General features: G+C 48.0%; 1 protein-coding gene across 1 annotated transcript in view; it reads right to left on the reverse strand.

The window, feature by feature from the left end:
• The window catches only part of LOC137424714 (endothelin-converting enzyme 1), a 146,629-nt gene that overhangs the window by 59,652 nt on the left and 66,245 nt on the right, over positions 1-20,732 (reverse strand). The window contains exons 6-7 of the mRNA XM_078775811.1: positions 10,305-10,370; positions 5,687-5,842 (exon numbers count right to left, since the gene is read on the reverse strand). Coding sequence (XP_078631937.1) covers positions 5,687-5,842; positions 10,305-10,370 — 222 coding nt within the window. The remainder of the gene's footprint in view (positions 1-5,686; positions 5,843-10,304; positions 10,371-20,732) is intronic.

A 20,732-nucleotide genomic window follows, 5' to 3' on the forward strand; every position in this document is an offset into this window, starting at 1 on the left:
AAAATGAACTGGTGAAGGAAAACGAAAAGTAAAGAAAACGTTGTAAAGAAAAGTAAAGGACACGTGAGCTTATACCATCTGGTCCAGCAGCAGAGAACTTCTCAGGTGTAAAAGACACCCAACGCAGGAGCAGTTGGGTACGACAGGGAAGGATGGGTAAGGAGATTGAGGGGTTGGGGACACTCGATGTGGAAGCAAACTCAGAATTGAGGCATTCAGCCTTCTCACGAGCAGAGCCGGCTGTGGTGCCATTTGAAGGGAGTGAAGGGATGGAAGGGGAGCATACACTTGAGACAGGTTTTTGAGGAGGGAGATGAGTTTGAAAGTTCAATCTTGAGTTTGGACGGATGTTGTTTTCTGGCTCTCCTGAGAGTGGACACATACTTGTTGCAGTCTTTTTGGAATGCACTAATATTGCCTTCGGTCGAATTAGCCTTACAGGAAGAGAAGCCAAGTGCCCATTGACATTGCCCGTGCGAGTGAATTCTGGGGGGGCGCATGTGGGGGTTACCCCATTGAGACATAATCCACAGGCACGGGACCAGTGGGGCTATTGATGGTATGGGCGTGGCGTGCACTCGGTTGTTGGAGCCACGCCCCCTTAAGAGTGATTTGTGTTACAAAAATGCATGAGTTCCGGTCGAGAGGTAGTTCTGTTGGAATAAAGGAGCTTTGAACAAGCCAAGAAGTGTCTCGCCCTCTCGTTGTCCGCAACTACTACATTGGTGACCCCGTCTTGCTCTTGAACGTTTTCGGAGCTTTAAACGAACATGGCGACAAGCGCAGTTTCGATTAAGCTGCCGGAGTTTTGGGAACGACAAGCTGCCATTTGGTTCGCACAAGCTGAGGCCAAATTCGCCATTCGGAGCATTTCTGCTGACGACAGGAAGTATTATTATGTCGTGTCTGCGCTCAGCGGCTCCACTGCGACCAGAGTGGTGAGCCTTCTCCATGATCCTCCGAAGGGCGGCAAGTACAAGACGCTAAAGGCGCTGCTGCTCGAAACCTTCGAGCTCACTGAGGCCGAGCGCGCCCGCCAGCTATTTTCTCTACCCGGGCTGGGCGACTCTAAGCCGTCGGAGCTTATGGACCACATGTTGTCTCTCCTGGGCAGCCACCGACCATGTTTCCTCTTCAAAGAACTGTTCCTGCAACAGCTGCCAGGACAGGTATGGACAGCCCTGGCCAACTCGTCTGTTAAGGATTTCCGCGCCCTGGCCAGGGAAGCAGACAAGTTTTTCTCCGCCAGACAGCAATGTAGTGCAGCTGCATGGGACCCCGGCCCCGTCGAGCCTACGCCACTGGCGGACACCGTTGCGGCCGCCATTACGGCCCAGCGGCAGAAGGCCCCAGGCTTGTGCTTTTACCACGCAAGGTTTGGGCCCAAGGCCAAGGCATGCCGGCCACCCTGCAGCTTCAGCGAGTCGGGAAATGGGGTGGCCGGCGCTCGTTAACTGCCATGAGCGTCGGCCATTCGGGCAGTTTGTTGTTCATTTCAGACACCGACTCCAGACGTCGTTTCCTCTGTGACACAGGGGCCCAGGTGAGCGTTCTACCTGCGTCGGCATTGGACCGGGAGGCCGGGAGTCATGGCCCCACCCTAGAAGCTGCCGACGGCAGTGCTATTCAGACTTTTGGCAAATGGACCGTGGCACTGTGCTTTGGTGGGCAGTGGTTTACATGGGATTTTGTAAACTGATTTCCTCTGCGCCAACGGCATATTTGTGGATGTTAAAAATCGGCGGCTCATTAATGCGGAGACATTCCGTTCACTTCCATGCTCGCTAAGCGGTTCCGCCTTGACGAGGCTCCCGTGCACGCTCTCGACCTCTGATGAGTTCACCTGCCTCCTCACCGAGTTCCCGGCCCTTACATGGCCCACCTTTTCGGCCGTTGTCATCAGACACGGGGTGAAGCATCACATTCCGACCACCGGCCCGCATGTCTACGCCCGGGCTCGATGCCTCGCCCCGGCGAAACGCGCTATCGCAAAGGTGGCGTTTGACACGTTGGAGTGTCTTGACATCGTGCGATGGTCCGACAGCCCGTGGGCCTCGCCTCTCCACATTGCGCCAAAGCCGGGTGGCGGTTGGTGCCCGTGCGGCGATTAGCGCCGCCTTAACGACGCCACTACCCCTGACCGCTACCCAATCCCACACATCCAGGATTATTCTGCCCGCTTGGCTGGTAAAGTTTTTTTTTCTAAGGTGGACCTCGTTCGTGGTTACCACCAGTTCCCCGTCCGGCCGCAGGACGTTCCTAAGACCGCGGTGATTACACCGTCCGAGCTTTTCGAATTCCTCCGTATGCGTTTTGGGCTCAAGAACGCGGCCCAGGCTTTCCAGCGCCTGATGGACAGCGTGTTGTGGGATTTGCCATTTCTGTTCGTCTATCTGGACGATATCCTCATCGCCAGCGCTTCCAGGATGGAGCACATGCTTCACCTCCGAGCGCTCGTTGAATGCCTCAGTCAGCACGGCCTTATCATTACCTCGGCCAAGTGTTTGTTCGGGGTGGCCTCAATTGACTTTCTCGGCCACCGCATCACGAGGGAGGGGGCTGTCCCACTGCCGTCTAAAGTGGAGGCTGTGAAGGATTTTCCGCGCCCCCTCACCGTCAAGGCCCTGCAGGAGTTTTTGGGCATGGTGAACTTTTACCATCGTTTCGTGCCCCGTGTGGCCCACCTGATGCGGCCCCTTTATGAGGCCCTCAAGGGCAAGCCTACCAAACGCGCCATTGACTGGACCGAGGAGATGGCCAAGGCTTTCACGGATGCTGAACTGGCCCTCGCCAGCGCAACCATGCTGGCGCATCCGTCGCCCGACGCACCGATTGCTCTCACCACGGACGCTTCGGTACCCTTGCCTAAGCGGTTGGCACCGTGCACGAGCAGTGTGTCAACGGGGCCTGGCAGCTGCTTGCCTTTTTTTAGCCGGCAGCTCCGCCCTAACAAACGAAAGTACAGTACCTTCGATCGTGAGCTCCTAGGCCTCTACCTAGCTGTCCGACACTTCCGTTACCTGTTGGAAGCCCGCCTGTTCACGGCGTTTGTGGACCACAAGCCCCTGGTTTTTGCCATGGCCAAGGTCTCGGAGCCGTGGTCTGCCCATCAACAATGCCAGCTCTCCTTCGTTTCCGAGTTCATGATGGACATCCAACATGTTGCTGAGAAGGATAACACGGTCGCCGATTGTCTCTCCTGGTCCATAGCTGGCGCGGTTCACCTTGGCATCGACTATGCCCGCATGGCGGCCGATCAGATCTCCGACCCGGATGTCCAGGCCTGCAGGGCGGCAGTCACAGGGCTTCGACTGTCTGATGTGCCGTTCAAGGACACGGGCACCACGCTACTGTGCGACGTATTTTTGGGACAGCCTCGCCCCGTCATACCCACCAGCTGGAGATGGCTGGTGTTCGATGCCGTCCACGGTCTTTCTCACCCGGGCAGGAAGGCATCGCAAAAGTTGGTGGCGGCGAAGTTCATTTGGCACGGGCTCAGGAAGGATGTGCGTGACTGGGCCAACACCTGTGTCGAGTGCCAACGCTCGAAGGTGCATTGCCATACCCAGGCCCCATTGGCGCCATTCACAGTGCCCGAGCGACGGTTTGACCATGTTAACGTGGACCTGGTAGGGCCCGTCCCCCCCTCACGGGGTTTCACCCACCTCCTCACGATGGTCGATAGGACCACCAGGTGGCCAGAGGCCGTCCTGCTCACATCTACAACGCCTGCCGATGTGGCTCGGGCATTCATCGGCACTTGCGTTGCCCGTTTTGGTGCCCCCTCGGACATCTCTTCAGACAGGGGGCCCCAGTTCACTTCAGAGCTCTGGGGTGCTGTCGCCCAGGATTTGGGGGTAAAGCTCCATCGCACCACTGCATATCATCCCCATGCTAATGGATTGTGTGAGAGGTTCCATCGCTCTATGAAAGCTGCTCTCAGGGCCAGCCTCCGGGATGACAGTTGGGCCGACAGACTCCCGTGGGTCATGTTGGGCCTCAGGACAGCCCCTAAGGAAGAACTCCAGTCCTCATCCGCGGAGCTCGTCTATGGCCAGCCGTTGCAGGTTCCCGGGGAGTTCATGCCTGACGCCACAAGCCCCTGGTCCGCTGCCCGTCAGCGGTCGGTTCTCCGGGAGAATGCCAGGATGTTTGCACCAGTGCCCACATCTCAACATGGTTTGCCTCAGGCCCATGTCCCGCCGGATCTACGTACAGCGGAGTACGTCTTTGTTCACCATGACACACACCGGGAGCCGCTTCGGCCGCCTTACGACGGGCCTTTCCGCGTTCTTGAGGCCGGGGACAAGTCCTTTGTGGTCGACATCGGCGGCAAACCGGACCACCTTTCGGTGAACCGCCTCAAGCCGGCTCACTTGGACCTAGACCAACCCCCTCGGTTGACTCAACCCCCACGGCGGGGCCGTCCCCCGTCGAGTAAGTCCCCGGTTGGCCCGCCTACCGCCACGCCGCTAACAGTCCCTGCTCGGGTCATCAGGGGTCGTTTCGGCCGGGTGGTTAAGGCCTCGCGAAAAATGACATTGCCCGTGCGAGTGAATTCTGGGGGGGCACATGTGGGGGTTACCCCATTGAGACATAATCCACAGGCACGGGACCAGTGGGGCTATTGATGGTATGGGCGTGGCGTGCACTCGGTTGTTGGAGCCACGCCCCCTTAAGAGTGATTTGTGTTATAAAAGATGCATGAGTTCCGGTCGAGAGTCAGTTCTGTTGGAATAAAGGAGCTTTAAACAAGCCAAGAAGTGTCTCGCCCTCTCGTTGTCCGCAACTCCTACAATTTAACCTTTCAGTCATTTAATACACGACCTAATGACTTCATGATGAGGTTATTTCTTGAGGTTTAATCTCGTCCTATTCCTCAACCCTCTTGCTGATTTTGTGACCCAGGAAATGCAAGACAAAAAATGAACTGGTGAAGGAAAACGAAAAGTAAAGAAAACGTTGTAAAGAAAAGTAAAGGACACGTGAGCTTATACCATCTGGTCCAGCAGCAGAGAACTTCTCAGGTGCAAAAGACACCCAATGCAGGAGCAGTTGGGTACGACAGGGAAGGATGGGTAAGGAGATTGAGGGGTTGGGGACACTCGATGTGGAAGCAAACTCAGAATTGAGGCATTCAGCCTTCTCACGAGCAGAGCCGGCTGTGGTGCCATTTGAAGGGAGTGAAGGGATGGAAGGGGAGCATGCACTTGAGACAGGTTTTTGAGGAGGGAGATGAGTTTGAAAGTTCAATCTTGAGTTTGGACGGATGTTGTTTTCTGGCTCTCCTGAGAGTGGACACATACTTGTTGCAGTCTTTTTGGAATGCACTAATATTGCCTTCGGTCGAATTAGCCTTACAGGAAGAGAAGCCAAGTAGTTTCAGTGCAACTGCCTCACCACAGGATTCAGTGTACCATGGGCGAAGGCCATGACCATGTACTAATGGGTGAAGTTCTGGAGAATGTGAGTAGGTTCAAGTACCTGTGACCAATGGTGGCAAAATGTGGAAATATAGGAATTTAAATTAAGAATCAGATTAGTTCTGGTTGGAATAATTGAGGCATTCAGCCTCCAATTATCGGCTCCAATGATTTTTCTCAACAATAGTAAGGCAATAAAATATCCATCAGCATACCGTATAGTTAAAACCCTCACACCTTAAAACCAAGTTGTTTTCTGTCACCTGAAGCTTGAAGATGTTAACAGTCTTCGAATTTGCATCAGCTTCATTCGCCAGGTTAGCCAACTGTATCTCAAATTCTAAGGTACGGGACACGTTTTCTTCTGTTCCCAGTAGTGTGAAGGCCCTGACCATGAAATCATGGTAAGCTGTTAAAACCTGTAAAGAAATAAACCCAGAACATGGCAGGTATGTTAGTATCAGAGCAATCTACCATGTCACAGCAACGTTTTAAAAGCAGGATCTATTAGATGAGATCACATTAGTAGATAATTAATTGCAATTTAAAATTTGTTTCACAAACAACCTTTGCAAGGGTGAAATATACATCGAGTTTATATCATAATATACTAACAGGTTCACTTTGTGTGCCTATCGCCATTGACACACTGTGGCCTATGCTCTTCTCAGTGGTCTCATTGGCTTCATGACTACTCTCTTTTGCCATTGACGGTTTGAAACTTTCCTCGGCTTTATGAAGGCCGGTTTTTAAAGCAAAACCTGTTTCGACTGGCGAACAACATCGTCTTGTTGCTCCAAAGATATAGATTTGTCACTGATATTGTTCTTCTTCCGGCTCAATACTTAATGTCCTGCAGCAACATCTGGAAAACCATTCACATAACCAACCACGCAATAACCGCTTCCCATAGATATACGGATGATCTACAGTCATGTGAAAAAGTAAGTACACCCCATGTAAAGTTTTGACTTTTTCAACATATTTCAACATACAGCTATTTGATCTTCATTTCAACAATATTGACAGATAAAGGTGATATAATATAACAAATATCATGAAACATTTACATTTTGTAGTCCATTGTATAATTTAAATAAACATAAATGCAAATTTCGCATGTGGAAAAAGTAAGTACACCCTTGGCTCTAATACGTGGTTTTGCCCCCTTTGGCAGAAACAACCTCAAGTAGGCGTTTCTTATAACTGTCTACCAGTCTCTGACATCGACAGAGAAATTTTTGCCCACTCCTCCATGCAGAATTCTTTCAGCTGTGCGATGTTTGAGGGGTTTCTTGCATGCACAGCTCGTTTCAAATCCCCCCACAACATCTCGATGGGATATAGATCCGGGCTTTGACTTGGCCATTCCAGAACCCTCCATTTCTTTCTTTTCAGCCATTCCTTGGTGGATTTACTGGTATGTTTAGGGTCATTGTCATGTTCCAAGGTCCACCTTCGGTTGAGCTTCAACTTTCTGACAGATGGCCTCACATTATCCTCAAGCACCTTCTGGTACAATGAAGAATTCATAGTGGATTCTATGATGGTGAGCTGCCCAGGCCCTGATGCAGCAAAGCTGCCCCAAACCATAATATTTCCACCACCATGCTTTACAGTTGGTATCAGGTTCTTGTGGTCAAATGCTGTCTTTGGTTTTCGCCAAACATGTCTTCTGGGACTGTGGCCAAATAGCTCTACCTTTGACTCATCTGTCCAGAGCACATTGTTCCAGAAGTGCTGGTCTTTGCCTAGGCGTAGCAAACTTTAGTCTTGCCCTGATGTTCTTTCTGGACAGCAAAGGTTTCTTCCTGGTGCATCTCCCATGTAGATCAAATTTGTGCAGCCTCTATCTAATGGTACACTCGTGCACTTTGACATCAACAGTGGCAAGAGCTACCTGTAGGTCCCGTGATGACATTCTGGGGTTCTTAGAGACTTCTTTCAGCATATTGCGGTCTGCTCTCGGGCTGAACTTGCTGGGGCGGCCTCGCCTGAACAAGTTGGCAGTTGTTTGGAATCTTCTCCACTTGTCGATGATCTTCCGGACAGTCGAATGATTGATTTCAAATTGTTTGGAGATCTTTTTAAATCCCTTCCCAGACTCATAAGCATCTATAACCTTCTTTCTGAAGGCCTCAGAGATCTCTTTTGATCTCGGCATGGTGATGCCACACACTTCAACAACAAAGAGCAAACCAAACTAAATGTCTGATGTTAAATTAAGACAGGTTCCTCCAAGATCTTCTCCAAGGATGTTCTAATTATTTGCACCTGAGCTGGTGCACCCGATTCTAATTTTAGTTATTTGAAGTCGTGATAAATGTAGGTGTGTATTTACTTTTTCCACATGCAAAATTTGCATTTATGTTTATTTAAATTATACAATGGACTACAAAATGTAAATGTTTCACGATATTTGTTATATTATATCACCTTTATCTGTCAATATTGTTGAAATGAAGATCAAATAGCTGTATGTTGAAATATGTTGAAAAAGTCAAAACTTTACATGGGGTGTACTTACTTTTTCACATGACTATGTCATTGGAATGGTTTTGGATAGGGGAGTGACATGGGCATAGTTCCCAAGGTATACATTTCATGGGTTGCATGTAGTATTGATAAAAAGTGCTATTAAAGAGAACTAAAAGATCACTACCTCCACCAAGAAAGGTGGATGAGGTTATGTTTTCACCCCTGTCTACCTGTCTGTGAACAGATATCTCAAAAAGTTATGGACGGATTCGGACGAAACTTGGTGGACAGTTTGGATGCAGGACCCGAACAAATTGTTTCAATATTGGTGAAAATCTGGATCCGATATGAGAAATTTTTAGTTGTTCTAAGTGATTCTTCACAATTGAGAAATGGGGCCAAAACATAACATGTGGCATGATATTTCAAAACGTTGTGGATGGATTGTGACAAAACTTGGTGGACGAGTTGCTTAGATGACAAGAACAAGCCAATTCGATTTTGGTTCAGGTCAACAGATCTGGCCTATCAGTAGGATACAAAACGTAAACTGTTTAGCCTGGTGGAGGTTTGAGCTATACCGAGTGCCGTTCTAGTTCTCTCTGTTTTACACATTTTGGTCTTTCCCTTAAAACATGGTTGACACTCAAAGGACAATTTATGTTTGAATCCATAACCAACAAACTGGTGAGAACCATCAAGTGGAGTATGCAAAAGTACAACCAACGTCGTTTTATTTTTAGAAAAACCTTTGGCTTTGAACACAAACCAGAAATACCAGACTCGGCTGTGTAATGGTTGGAGCATCCATTTAAAGTCTGACAGGTTGGAAGTTTGAACCCTGGTCAAGTCATACCAAAGTACATGCCACTTCCTTGCCTGATGTTCAGCATTTTAAAAGGATAAGGGCACGGACAATCCCCATAGATTGGCATCCATGGGGAGGAGTAATGTCCTCCTTGGGAAGTGCCCTGCTGAGTGCTGTGAGAAAGACAGAGCCATTGATGTGGTGACACTGGTATCCAGAATGCCCCAGGAAGTGCGACCCAGAGCTCGGGTTGGTGGAGACAGAGCTCGGGTTGGTGGAGACAGAGTTCGGGTTGGTGGAGACAGAGCTCGGGTTGGTGGAGACAGAGCTCGGGTTGGTGGAGGTAGAGCAGATCTACTACGAGCCTTAGATCCTGAAAAATAAAAAGCCTTTGTCGTTTTGACAAAAATTGAGTTGATTGTGCCTTTGCGTTCCCTGCACTGCATTGTCTTGAAAATCAAGCGATTGTGGAATTGACAAGTTTTTAGACAATACATCAAGTTATTTGAGATTTATTTCTTTATTTATAGCTCTGGATACTCTTGAACCAAATGAGAATCTAGTTCTGTTTGTTTTGAGTAATAAAGAGGCAGTGCCATTCACATTGCCATTGTAAAAATGATGAACGTTTTCCTGTTGTATTCTTTCTGGTGAAGAAGAGCAAAGTTGAACTAGATTATACTGTGTTTGTTTATTTCCACAAAAACATTGGACATTATTTGTATTCAACTGGAAATGCACAAACTTTTTTCAAATCCAAATTGAACTCTAACTACAACGACACTCTTCGACAACACAACGTCGACCGATATGCCTGCGCCTACATTTTTAAATCATTATACATACTTGTACCAAGTTTGATTGAAATCCCTTCAGCTGTTCTCAAGTATCACATTTTTGCCTGACATGACCTCTGACCTTTCACCTCTTGACTCCAAAATCGAATCAGTTCATCTTTGCATCATATACACTTTACCAAGTTTGTTCAAAATCACATCACTGGTTCACGAATTGGTGCAGCAACATCATTTTTACTTAACATGACCTCAGACCGTTGGCTTTTGACCTCATGACCCCAAAATCTAATGAGTTCATCTTTCCCTCATTATACCTACTTGCAGCAACTTTGACTAAGATCCCTTAAGTCGTTCTTAAGCTATCGCGGTAATGGAATAATTGCAACTTGACATGACCTCTGATTTTTGACCTCTTGACCCCAAAATTGAACCAGTTTATCTTTGCATCATAATATATAATTATAACAAGCTTGGTGAAAATCCCATGACTGGTTCACAAGTTAGCTCGGTAACAGAATGTTTACCTGCCTGGACGTCTGACATTTGACCTCTGACCTCTTGACCCCAAAATCTAATCAGTGAATTTCTACTTCATTATACATACCTGAACCAAGTTTGACTAAGATCCGTTCAGCCGTTCTCAAGTTATCGGGGTAACAAAAACCTATCACGGAAGGACAGACAGACGGACTGACAGATAGCCAGACGGACAACCTGAAAACATAATGCATCTGGCGACTTCGTCGGCGGGGGCATAAAAACAGGAAATTACATCAGCAAAACGAATTGAACTTTTACCTTGGTACTTCTGTTTGTTGTATTCAAGTAGTCCAACAGAGGAAGGCTGAATTGTGGAACTGAAAGCTGCAATGCGTCACATGAAAGAGTATACATCAATGTACAGTAAGTACCACAGTGTTCTTGAACCACATTTTTTGCAAGAAGCGATGCCACAATCTTTAATAATAATAATAATAATACATTTATTTTATATAGCGCTTTTCAAGAAGCCCAAAGACGCTTTGACAGAGTACAAAAAAACAAGTGCAAAAAGACAAAAATCAACAGGTAAATAAATCAAAGCAAAAGGAAGGAGAAGGAGAAGAGATAGTCAGGGGTTAAATGCTGTGGGTTAAATGTTGAATGCAGTGTTGAACATGTAGGTCTTTAGGGTTGTAGATCCAATAAATTCAATACAATACAATACAATACTAACGTTCATTATCTACAATTAATTATCTCATGAAGTTATTTATTATCTAAAGTTCGTTTACTAAAATTCATTATCTGAGAAAATTCAAAAATATATAGTTTAGTTTGCTTTTGCAAAAAATAAATAGTTTGCAAAAAATTTTTAAATAGTATTTAAGGAAGACTTGAATAATATGAAAATATATGGACAAGGAAATATTTTCCATTAAATAAATAGAGTACATCTTTGGTCACTTAAATGATAAACACATTTGTAATCCTCACAAAAAAATTAACAATTTTTAAAGTTTCGAACAAAAACTCGCAAACCGAGTATCAAAAGTAATCAAACACAAATGAGGAAAGTGGAACACGACGTAATGTTACAATTATCCTCACTTGAATCTGAACCTAAATTAAGCGATCTTAGAAGTGCAAATTGAGTCTCCTATGGACACTGCGACGACGCAGGTTAATACCCTTTACAAATTGGTCAGCCGTGTGGTCCAATTCAAATACAGGATGACGAGGCATAATTTAACACCATATTAGTTGGTTCATACCATCAAAGATGGTTCAAGAGGGAGGACTCGCCAGACCAACCTGTGAAGCGCAATCAACCATCAAATATTGACTCAGACAGTTTGGAAGAGCTAGTGGTATGAGGTCCAAAAGATCATCGTTTCACATCCGTCGAACGCAGAACAATCGATGGCTCGGGTGCATCAAACGCCCCATTTATGAAACATATTGTCCTGTGGATGGCTCTATTAAAACGGACCACCAATTGAGCTTTAATGAAGGTGTTGATCAAACAAGGACTCACGATATATGCGCGGGAGGAGGGAGAGGAAGAAGAAGCAGGAGCTCTTACCTGTCGGTCCCTGAGCAGTCTTCACTCCTGCAAATTAATTCACACGCAAACGTCTTTTTGTGTAAAAATAAACACGGCTTTATTGCTGGACCCCGAGAACAATGAACGTGCCGGTAACTAAAATCCCCTAATGAGCGCTCCTACACCAGACGTTTAACAACAGACAAGGGAGGATCTAAATGAAAGGAACCATTGTGTTTGTGTTTGTGCTGGGCTTATCTCTGTCTGCAGTGTGTCTTTGTCAACGTCGCCAAACTCGATCACGCAGTCCGGACGCGGCTCTGGTGTTGGCGGGAACTGCCTAGTCATTGGCGCGAAGCAGGCCTCGACGCGCCCTTGCTCGCGCGCTGCTAGGCCAGAGTACACTGTTGCGGCAGGCCTCACATCCCCGCGCGATCACTCACGAGGTCCCGTGCGTGAACGCAGGGAAGGAAGATCGTCAGCGCTCCTACGTCTCTCCACCGTCTGTCTTCGCCCAACAAGCAAGGGTCCAAGGTCAGAGAGCAAAGGTGGCGAAATGAGCAAGAGATCGAGGGAGAGGAATCACGAGGCAGCAGAGGGGGGAGTTCCGGGCATGAAGGGATCCAAAAACGAGAAGAACAAAAATGCCGGCTCACGAGTCGTTTTGTTGCTCATCGTCTGACGTCAGCTCTGTCTCTCTGCCAATCCTTGCATCGCTTCTTGCTCGCCCCTCGCGTCCTCCAATCTGAGGGAAGCTTCTTGTCCCTCCTTGTCTCCCTATTGGTGGTGTCTTGTCCAATCGCTGCCCCTCTGGGTGTGGCTCTCGGCCTGCCTGACCGATGAGTGTCGACATGCAAGTTTGTGATGTAGCTGGCTGCAGTTCAATCGGCAGTGCCCCGAACTGGCTTCCGGTGAGTTTTATTATTAAGGGGGAATTAATTAGTGTGTGTGCTAATGGGAATGGATTCCTAGCTCGTGTCTATGTGCGTTGCCATACAGGACACAGGGATGATCACAGAGGGAACGACGTACAAGGGAATTTTACCCTTATGCCCTAATCTAGTTAACAAGCCCCGCCCCCTTGTGACGGGGACGAATAAACACTTACCGTAATCCGAACAAACCGCCGAAACAGACTTATTACAAGTGGGGTTCCCTATCACGACAACCAGAGCACCTACCTATGCAGATCTACCTAACTCTATATACATATGTCACGACCCCAATATTCATAACAATATTCTCATATTGATCTAGTCATACTTTTTTGTTACACTCGCCCAATATAGCATTTCTGTAAAATATTTTGGATTTTCGATTTTGTTTAGACCTCTTCCCCATCAGGATTGGGTACCTTAAATGAGGGGAATGAACATGAAAAGTGCTATTGCTCTACAATGGTAAAACATACATGCATATAAATAAAAGCTGACCATCTGCACACATCCCAGTGTGTACCATGGATTAGAATAGGTACACGGTATCCCTGCATGTCGTAAGAGACGACTAAGAGGGTTGGCGTCAGGAAGGGCATCCGGCCATAAAAAACATTGCCTCAAAAAGAGAACCATGACAATTACAACTACATATGGGCAGGGTACAGCCCGAAGTGGAGATCGGTTTCTGAGGTTTGGGACATGGAATGTAGGGACAATGACAGGGAGATCAGGAGAAGTGGTGGAAGTATTGGTCAGAAGAAGAGTGGACATATGTTGTGTGCAAGAGACGAGATGGAAGGGAAGTGGTGTGAGAATGGTGAAGGGTAGGCAGGGACAGAAATACAAGTTTATGTGGCAAGGGTGCCTGGAGGGCGTGAATGGTGTTGGTGTCCTGTTTTCTGAGGAGTTTGTAGACAGTGTGGTGAGTGTGACTAGAGTGAGTGATAGGTTGATGATGGTGAAAATGATGATTGGAAAGCTCTTGGTGAACGTCATCTCGGGATATGCTCCGCAGATTGGTCGAAGCGATGAAGAGAAGGACAAGTTCTGGTGTGCGATAGAGAAGCTGATGGAAAACGTGAAAGATGAGGAAGTTGTTGTGGTAGGAGGAGACCTAAATGGACATGTGGGAAGGAGTATGGATGGTTTTGACGGAGTTCATGGGGGTTACAGATATGGTGTGAGAAATGGAGAAGGTGAAAGGATTTTGGAGTTTGCTGATGGAGCTGATTTGTTGATTTGTAATACTCAGTTCCAGAAAGAGGATAATAAGCTTGTTACATACACGTCAGGTGGGTCGACGACAACTGTTGACTACCTGATGGTGCGTAGGCGAGATAGGGGGCACCTCCGGGACACAAAGGTGATCCCGGGGGAGGAGGCTGTTTCACAGCACCACTTGGTTGTCTGCGACATAAGGGTGAAAAGTGCAAGGAGAGCTCGGCGTGTGAAGTACCAACCGAGAATGAAGGTGTGGAGGTTGAAAGAGGTGACAGTAAGGGAGGCATTAAAAGAGAGGCTGAGTAGGGTCGAGGATGATGTGGTTGAGCTTGAAAGTGGTTGGATGTCAATGAAAGCTAGTCTGTTGGGAGCCGTTGGTGAGGTATGTGGATGGACAAAAGGACCACCGAGGCACTCGGAAACATGGTGGTGGGATGATGAAGTTGGAAAGAGGATTGACGAGAAGAGGAAGAAGTTCAAGGAGTGGCAGAAGGTGAAGGGTACGGGAGCAGAAACAGCAGAGCATGAAAGTTATAAGGCAGCCAGGAAGGCTGCAAAGAAAGAGGTAGCAAAGGCGCAGGAGGCATGTAGGAAAATGCTCGGAGAACGCTTGGGGTCGGAGGAGGGTCAGAAAGCAGTATTCAGGATTGCAAAGCAGATAGCGAAAGAGAGGTGTGATGTGATGGGGGTGAGTTGCTTGAAGGATGAAGTGGGACAAATCGTTGTCGACCCAGATGGAATTAAAGGAAGATGGAAAAGATATATGGAAATCCTGTTGAATACAGAGAATGAATGGGATGGCAACATAGAGAGTAACCCAGTTTTAGGACCGGCAGAGAAGATAACTGACAAGGAAGTTGAGGAAGCGAGAAAAGCAATGAAGGGTAGAAAAGCGGGAGGGCCGACGGGAGTTGTGGGAGATATGTTGAAGGCAGCAGAGAGTTGGGGTGTGAAGAGAATGACAGAGATCTGTAATCTTGTGGTGAAAGAGGGCTGCATTCCAGTGGCTTGGGAACTGAGTACCCTCGTCCCTCTATACACGGGGAAAGGTGACCCTCTGGAGTGTGGCTCGTACTGAGCGATAAAGTTATTGGAGCATGGAATGAAGGTATTGGAAAGGGTGTTGGAGAGGAGGATAAGGAAGAAAGTGAAGATCGACGAAATGCAGTTTGGATTTATGCCAGGAAGAGGAACGACAGACGCGCTTTTCATTGTGAGGCAGTTGCAGGAGAAGTACATGGAGAAGAGGAAGAAGTTGTTTCTTGGGTTTGTTGATCTGGAGAAAGCATTCGATAGGGTTCCACGCAAAGTATTGACATGGGCATTGAGGAAGTTATGAATGGAGGAATGGTTGATCAGAGTAGTGATGGCAATGTACAAAAGAGCGCGCACAGCTGTAAGGACGAAGGATGGGAACAGTGGTGAGTTTGAGGTGAAGGTGGGAGTGCATCAGGGGTCAGTACTAAGTCAACTACTATTTGTAGCTGTGATGGAGGTGCTTGCTCAGAACGTAAAGGAGGGTTTACCGTGGGAGTTGTTGTATGCAGATGATCTGGTGTTGATTGCGGAAAGTATGGATGGACTGAAGGAAAAGATGAACAAGTGGAAGGAATGTATGGAGACAAAAGGTCTGAAGGTGAATATCGGAAAGACGAAGGTGATGGCAAGTGGTAAAGCATGCGGTGAGGTGGAAAGAACTGGGAAGTGGCCCTGTGCTGTGTGTAGGAAGGGTGTCAGAGTGAACTCCCTTCAATGTACAATGTGCGCTGAGTGGGTTCATCAAAAATGTAGTGGTCTGAGAGGGTCATTAACCAGTGTGGCAGCTACATTCAAATGTAAGGTGTGCACAGAGGGAGCTGCAGATGGAGGAAATGTTGAGTTGGATCTTGGAGACGGCGTGAAGCTGGAAGGTGTGAAAACATTTTGCTACCTCGGAGACATGCTGAATGGAGAAGGTGGATCAGACTCGGCAACGGTTGCTGGAGTGAGATGTGCATGGAAGAAGTTTCGGGAACTGAGTGGCGTGCTGATGATGAGGGGAGTGTCGTTGAAGCTGAAGGGAAAGGTGTATGCTGCATGTGTGAGAAGTGTTATGATTTATGGGAGCAAGACATGGGTAATGAACGTAGAGCAGCAACGAAGGTTGGAAAGGGTGGAAATGCGAATGGTTCGACGGATGTGCGGAGTATCGTTGAGAGAGAGGAAGACAAATGATGAATTGCAAAAGATGATGGGAATAGAGCCTGTGATTGATGCTGTGAAGAGGAACAGGTTGAGATGGTTTGGTCATGTGTTGAGGAAGGATGAAAGTGACTGGTTGAGAAGAGTGATGGAAATGAATGTAGAAGGAAGTAGAGGATGGGGAAGACCGAGAAAGACTTGGCTAAAGATGGTGGAAGAAGAAATGCAGGCAAGGGGGTTAACAAGGAGAGATGCAGAAAATAGGGCAAAATGGAGAAGATTGTCATGGGGCCCGCAAGGCTAACCCCCGCTATCGTAGGAAAAATGGCCTTTAAAATGCATGTTGTTGTTGTTGTATCTGTACTCTTGCCTTATACAGTGCCTTCAGAAAGTATTCACACCACTTGACTTTTTCACATTTTGTTGTGCTACAGTGCTACAACCTGAATTTAAAATGAATTAAATTGAGATTTTTTTGTCACTGATCCACACGTAATACACCATAATGTCAAAGTGGAGTTGTTTTTTTTAGAAATCCTGACAAAATAATTAAAAATGAAATACTGAAATATCAAATTTACATAAGTATTGAACCCCCTGAGTCAATATGTAGTACAAGCGCCTTTGGCAGTGATTACAACTTCTAATCTTCTTGGGCATGTCTGTGCCAGCTTTGCACATCATCTCCCTGCTCTCAAATGTTGTGTTTGTGTGCTTCCCCTTCTCTCCCCATCTTGTCTTCCGCTCCCTCATTTTATATATTTTGTTTGTCTGGTTGATTTGTTTGTGAAGTAAATGTCAGCTCTTTCACGAGCCTCGATTCAGTATACAAAAAAACAAAAACAAAGCAGAGACAGGCAGCCAGTGTAAAGATTCAAGAAGCGGAGTAACATGGTCAGACTTCTTCGCCTTACAGACAAGACGAGCGGCAGAGTTTTGAACCTTTTGTAACTTATCCAAGAGAAACTGAGGGCAGCCAACATACAAAGAATAACAATAGTCTAGCCTTGAGAGGACAAGGGCACAGACTAGAGTTAGAGCAGTTTGAGGAGTACATATATATATTGAGGAGTATATAGTGTGTGTGTGTGTGTGTGTATATATATGTATATATATATATATATATATATATATATATATATATATATATATATATATATATATATATATATAGTTGAGGATTTGAGAATCCTGTGTGTAATTTGTTGTAAAATTAACCCTTTTGTGTGCTGTAAATATTCCTTGTAAATACCTCCAATTGTAAAGGTCAAAGGTCGTCCTTAGTTAAGCCATCGCACACACGTAGCCAATCATAAGTTTCCCTTAGTAGTTATGTCCTTAGTAAATGTCAGTATAAGGCTCTGTGGTCCACTAATTCATTGTGTTGCATCAATTAAATAAGATAGATCCCCTTTCAATTGCCAGCCTTCATTGCCAACTGCATTGGGCGGTTTTCTGCATTTGCCGCCATTGCCACGTGCTGTACCTCGGAGAAGAAAGGCGTGTCTCCACCTCGTCAACAGAGGGTGGAGCCAGGAGAGCCCTTGCCAACCAAACAAGCACGAGGGGTTTGGCTTGAGAGGGTGGAGAGAGAACGATCGGGGAGGTTCGCGAAGGTTCGAGGGTGTGGCCTATATAACCCGTCACGCAACGCCCCCACGAGAGATGAGAGGGATGCGTCAGATGCGGCAGAGACGGGAGCTTGAACTATCGCAGCTTGAACCACAGCAGCTTGAACCATCGCAGCTTGAACCACAGCAGCTTGAACCACCGGAGCTTGAACCATCGCAGCTTGAACGATCGCAGCTTTGAGCCCTAACGGCGGCTGCTCACCTCGAGCACACACGAACCGGACCCGCATCCTTCCCGCCCTGAGATCCCACCTCATCCGTCCAGCCATCCACCTCCTGCCAGTCGTTCTTGCCTTCATCCCCCGTGTAAGTCTGATTGTCGTCCGTCTTTTATGTTGTCCTGGGGTCTAAGTAAGATTGTATAGAATAAGCTAGTATTTGCACTGTGTCTTCCTCTTCTTCTTCTTCCAGTTACTTTCGTTATCTTTCCTTCTCCTTGGTTTTTTTTTATTGTGTACAATAATAATAATTAGTAATAAATCCCTGTTCTTCCTACCTTGTCTTCTTCTTCACATTCGGTCGCTTTAGAGGTTTCCAAATTGAGTGTACGTGGCGCGATTCGGCCAATGCATATGAATCGGGTTTAGCCCCTTTGATAAACGGCTCACGCCACAGTTCGCTTTGCTCGGCGCAACCAATCCATTACGCTGCGGCCGTGAGCGGGGGTGTTTCCTTGCGTACCGGGAGGCGCTGGTATTTAGGTCATAGGACGGTTGGGCCTAATACCCTACCCAGCGCTGACCAGGCGAGACGTCATACCCCAGGACCACGTCGGTCAGTCATAGACGAGGGGATTAATCCCCCCTCGATAAGGGGGAAAGAGGCCGACGTTGGGTTCCATAACAATTGGTGCCAGGAGTGTGGGATTCGAACCCGAAGTGCGTTTAACGCACTCAAATTACGAGTGGCCAAAATTTTTGTTTATATCCAAATTTGAAATCGCGCCATGGATGATCAAGGCAGCTGGATGCCGGTGGGGGAATTAGAAGAGGGGTTAGAAGCGACCCAGGACCCCAGGGAAATGTATATGGAGGAGAGGGAGGAGGAGAGCAATGAAGATGTGGTTGCGGGGGTATCAGGTGCACAAGATGGCGCCCTCACGCACGTGGTTGTAGAGACGCAAAATGTCGGCACGCACGAGGTTTCAGGCGCGCAAAATGGCGCCTCGCACGTGGGTGCGGTAGCCGAGCCCGCTCTACCAGCGGGCTTTGACATGCAGGGCCTCATGGCGCAGCTACAGGCAATCATCCAAATGGGGAATATAAAATTGGGAAACCAGATACAAAAATGTGGGGAGAGCATACGGAAATGTGGGGAGAGCGCACAGAAATGTGGGGAGACCATGGATCGCATGGCGAGCGAGAGGGTCCCGAGGGTGCACGACGAGGTAACGCGGATCGAGAAGCGCTGGTTGAGCGAAGCGGAGAAAAGCGCGATTAAAATGACGGGGGTAGAAATCGCGACCCGGGGTATGGGGCAGCTGGCGGCCGCTGAAGTAGAGGGAATTTTATTAAAACCAGCGGTCGTCGTGGTGAATAAAGAAAAAGCAAAAGTTGAAATTGAACTTGTAGAGACGACAGACTTGGAAGAGCAACAGTTGGAGGAGGGAATGGATATTGTACAAAGTCTGAATTCGCATCGTGATGCTGTGCTTAATCCTTATAAAGATTTGCAGGTGTCCGAGTGAGGAGGAAGAAGAATCCGCCAGGTGAGTCGGCCTGTATATTGTGCGGGGAGATTTTGTAGACGGATGTTTGGCACGAAAAGAATTTTCGTGCGCTTGGGATCGAGAAAGCATCCGGGCATTGGTGAAGGGTCCCCTGTGAGTGGTGTGAGTAGAAATGGCGCGCTTGTGAGGAAAGAGTGTGCGTCGGAGAGTGAGCATGTTATAAAGTGTGGGAGTGATACCGAGTGCGAGAGAGAAGGCACGTCGGAGCGTAAGTGTACGGAGTGTGACACGGAGAGTGAGTTGGTGGTGGAGCGGGTGCGAGAATGTACACCTGGAATGGTCGAACGTGTGCGAGAGTGTACACCTGAGTTAGTGGTGCCGCGTGTGCGGGAGGGTACATCGGAGCGCGTTAGTGGGTGGATGCAAGAGTGCACGCCCATGGTGAGTGTTACGGAGGACGTAACGGCGGAGAGGTGTGGAACGAAGTGTGCGAACGACGAGTGTGCGCAAGAAGGTGCGCGGGAGGTGTGGTGTGTAACAGGGTGTGCGTTGGTGGAATGGACGGAGTGTGTGGAATGTACGGGCGGCGTTGGAACGCCGGGCTTGGTGAGTGTGGAAAGGGTCGCGTATGCGTGTGAGCATGCGAGTAAGGCATCGACGTTGAACGGGGTAGCGTTTAGGGTGACGGATAGCCGACGCGGGCGCTCGGTGCGCTTTGTTGGATGCGAAGCTTTGCGCGGATCGCGCTTTGTTGGATGCGAAGCTTTGCACGGATCGATGCTGCGTTGCCCCGCTTCGGAGCGTCGTGCACGATTCGGGCCAGGTCCCGCACTGAATGGTCGGAGCCGCGTCAGAGCGGCGATCGGCGCGATTCCGGGGGAGGGGAGCTGGGTCGGACCTTTGCCCCCTGGCGGGGACGGGGTTCCGACCGGGCGAGCCTCGGTCGTCGGGCCGGAGACCGCAAGGTTCCGCACCACGATGATGCGTGGAATCTCGGCCCGAGCATGCCTTCTCCTCAGAATTGTGAATGCCGGACGGATCCAACTGCAGGCAACAAACCACCCGCGTTCATTGCTCGGCTTTGCGAAGCCGAGCTTTGAAAATATAACGACGCACCGAGGCTCAGATATAGCGGACTGTGATGATGATAGTGTTTTGATCCGAAATTTAGAATAGTGAATAGGATTGGCTGGAATTTGATGAGCAAAATTGGTAGTGGGACATGCCCGATGTGGTGGGATGGCAACTCTGCCATCCCTCACATGCGGGGCAAAGGAGCTATAGTTTTATGGGGTTTATGGCAGTGTAAGCTCGCCGAGGGAGGGTTTGGATAATGTATAGGGACTTAGAAATGACCATAGGTAACGGTAAGGTTAAGTAGCGACTTTGGACAGGTAGTCGGGGACATAGAGAGGTTAGAATGGATGATAATGACGAGGGAGCGCAATAATGTAAGGGGCTACGGGGAAGCGCGAGTTTTAGCAGGGCACCAGGTAGATTAGATGATGCCGTGTGAGTGAGAGTATTGATATCGAGCAAATGAGGAATTGCGGGGCAATG

The sequence above is a fragment of the Myxine glutinosa genome, chromosome 4 (genome assembly GCF_964187855.1).
Source record: "Myxine glutinosa chromosome 4, kmMyxGlut1.1, whole genome shotgun sequence".
NCBI classification, from domain to species: Eukaryota; Metazoa; Chordata; class Myxini; order Myxiniformes; family Myxinidae; genus Myxine; species Myxine glutinosa.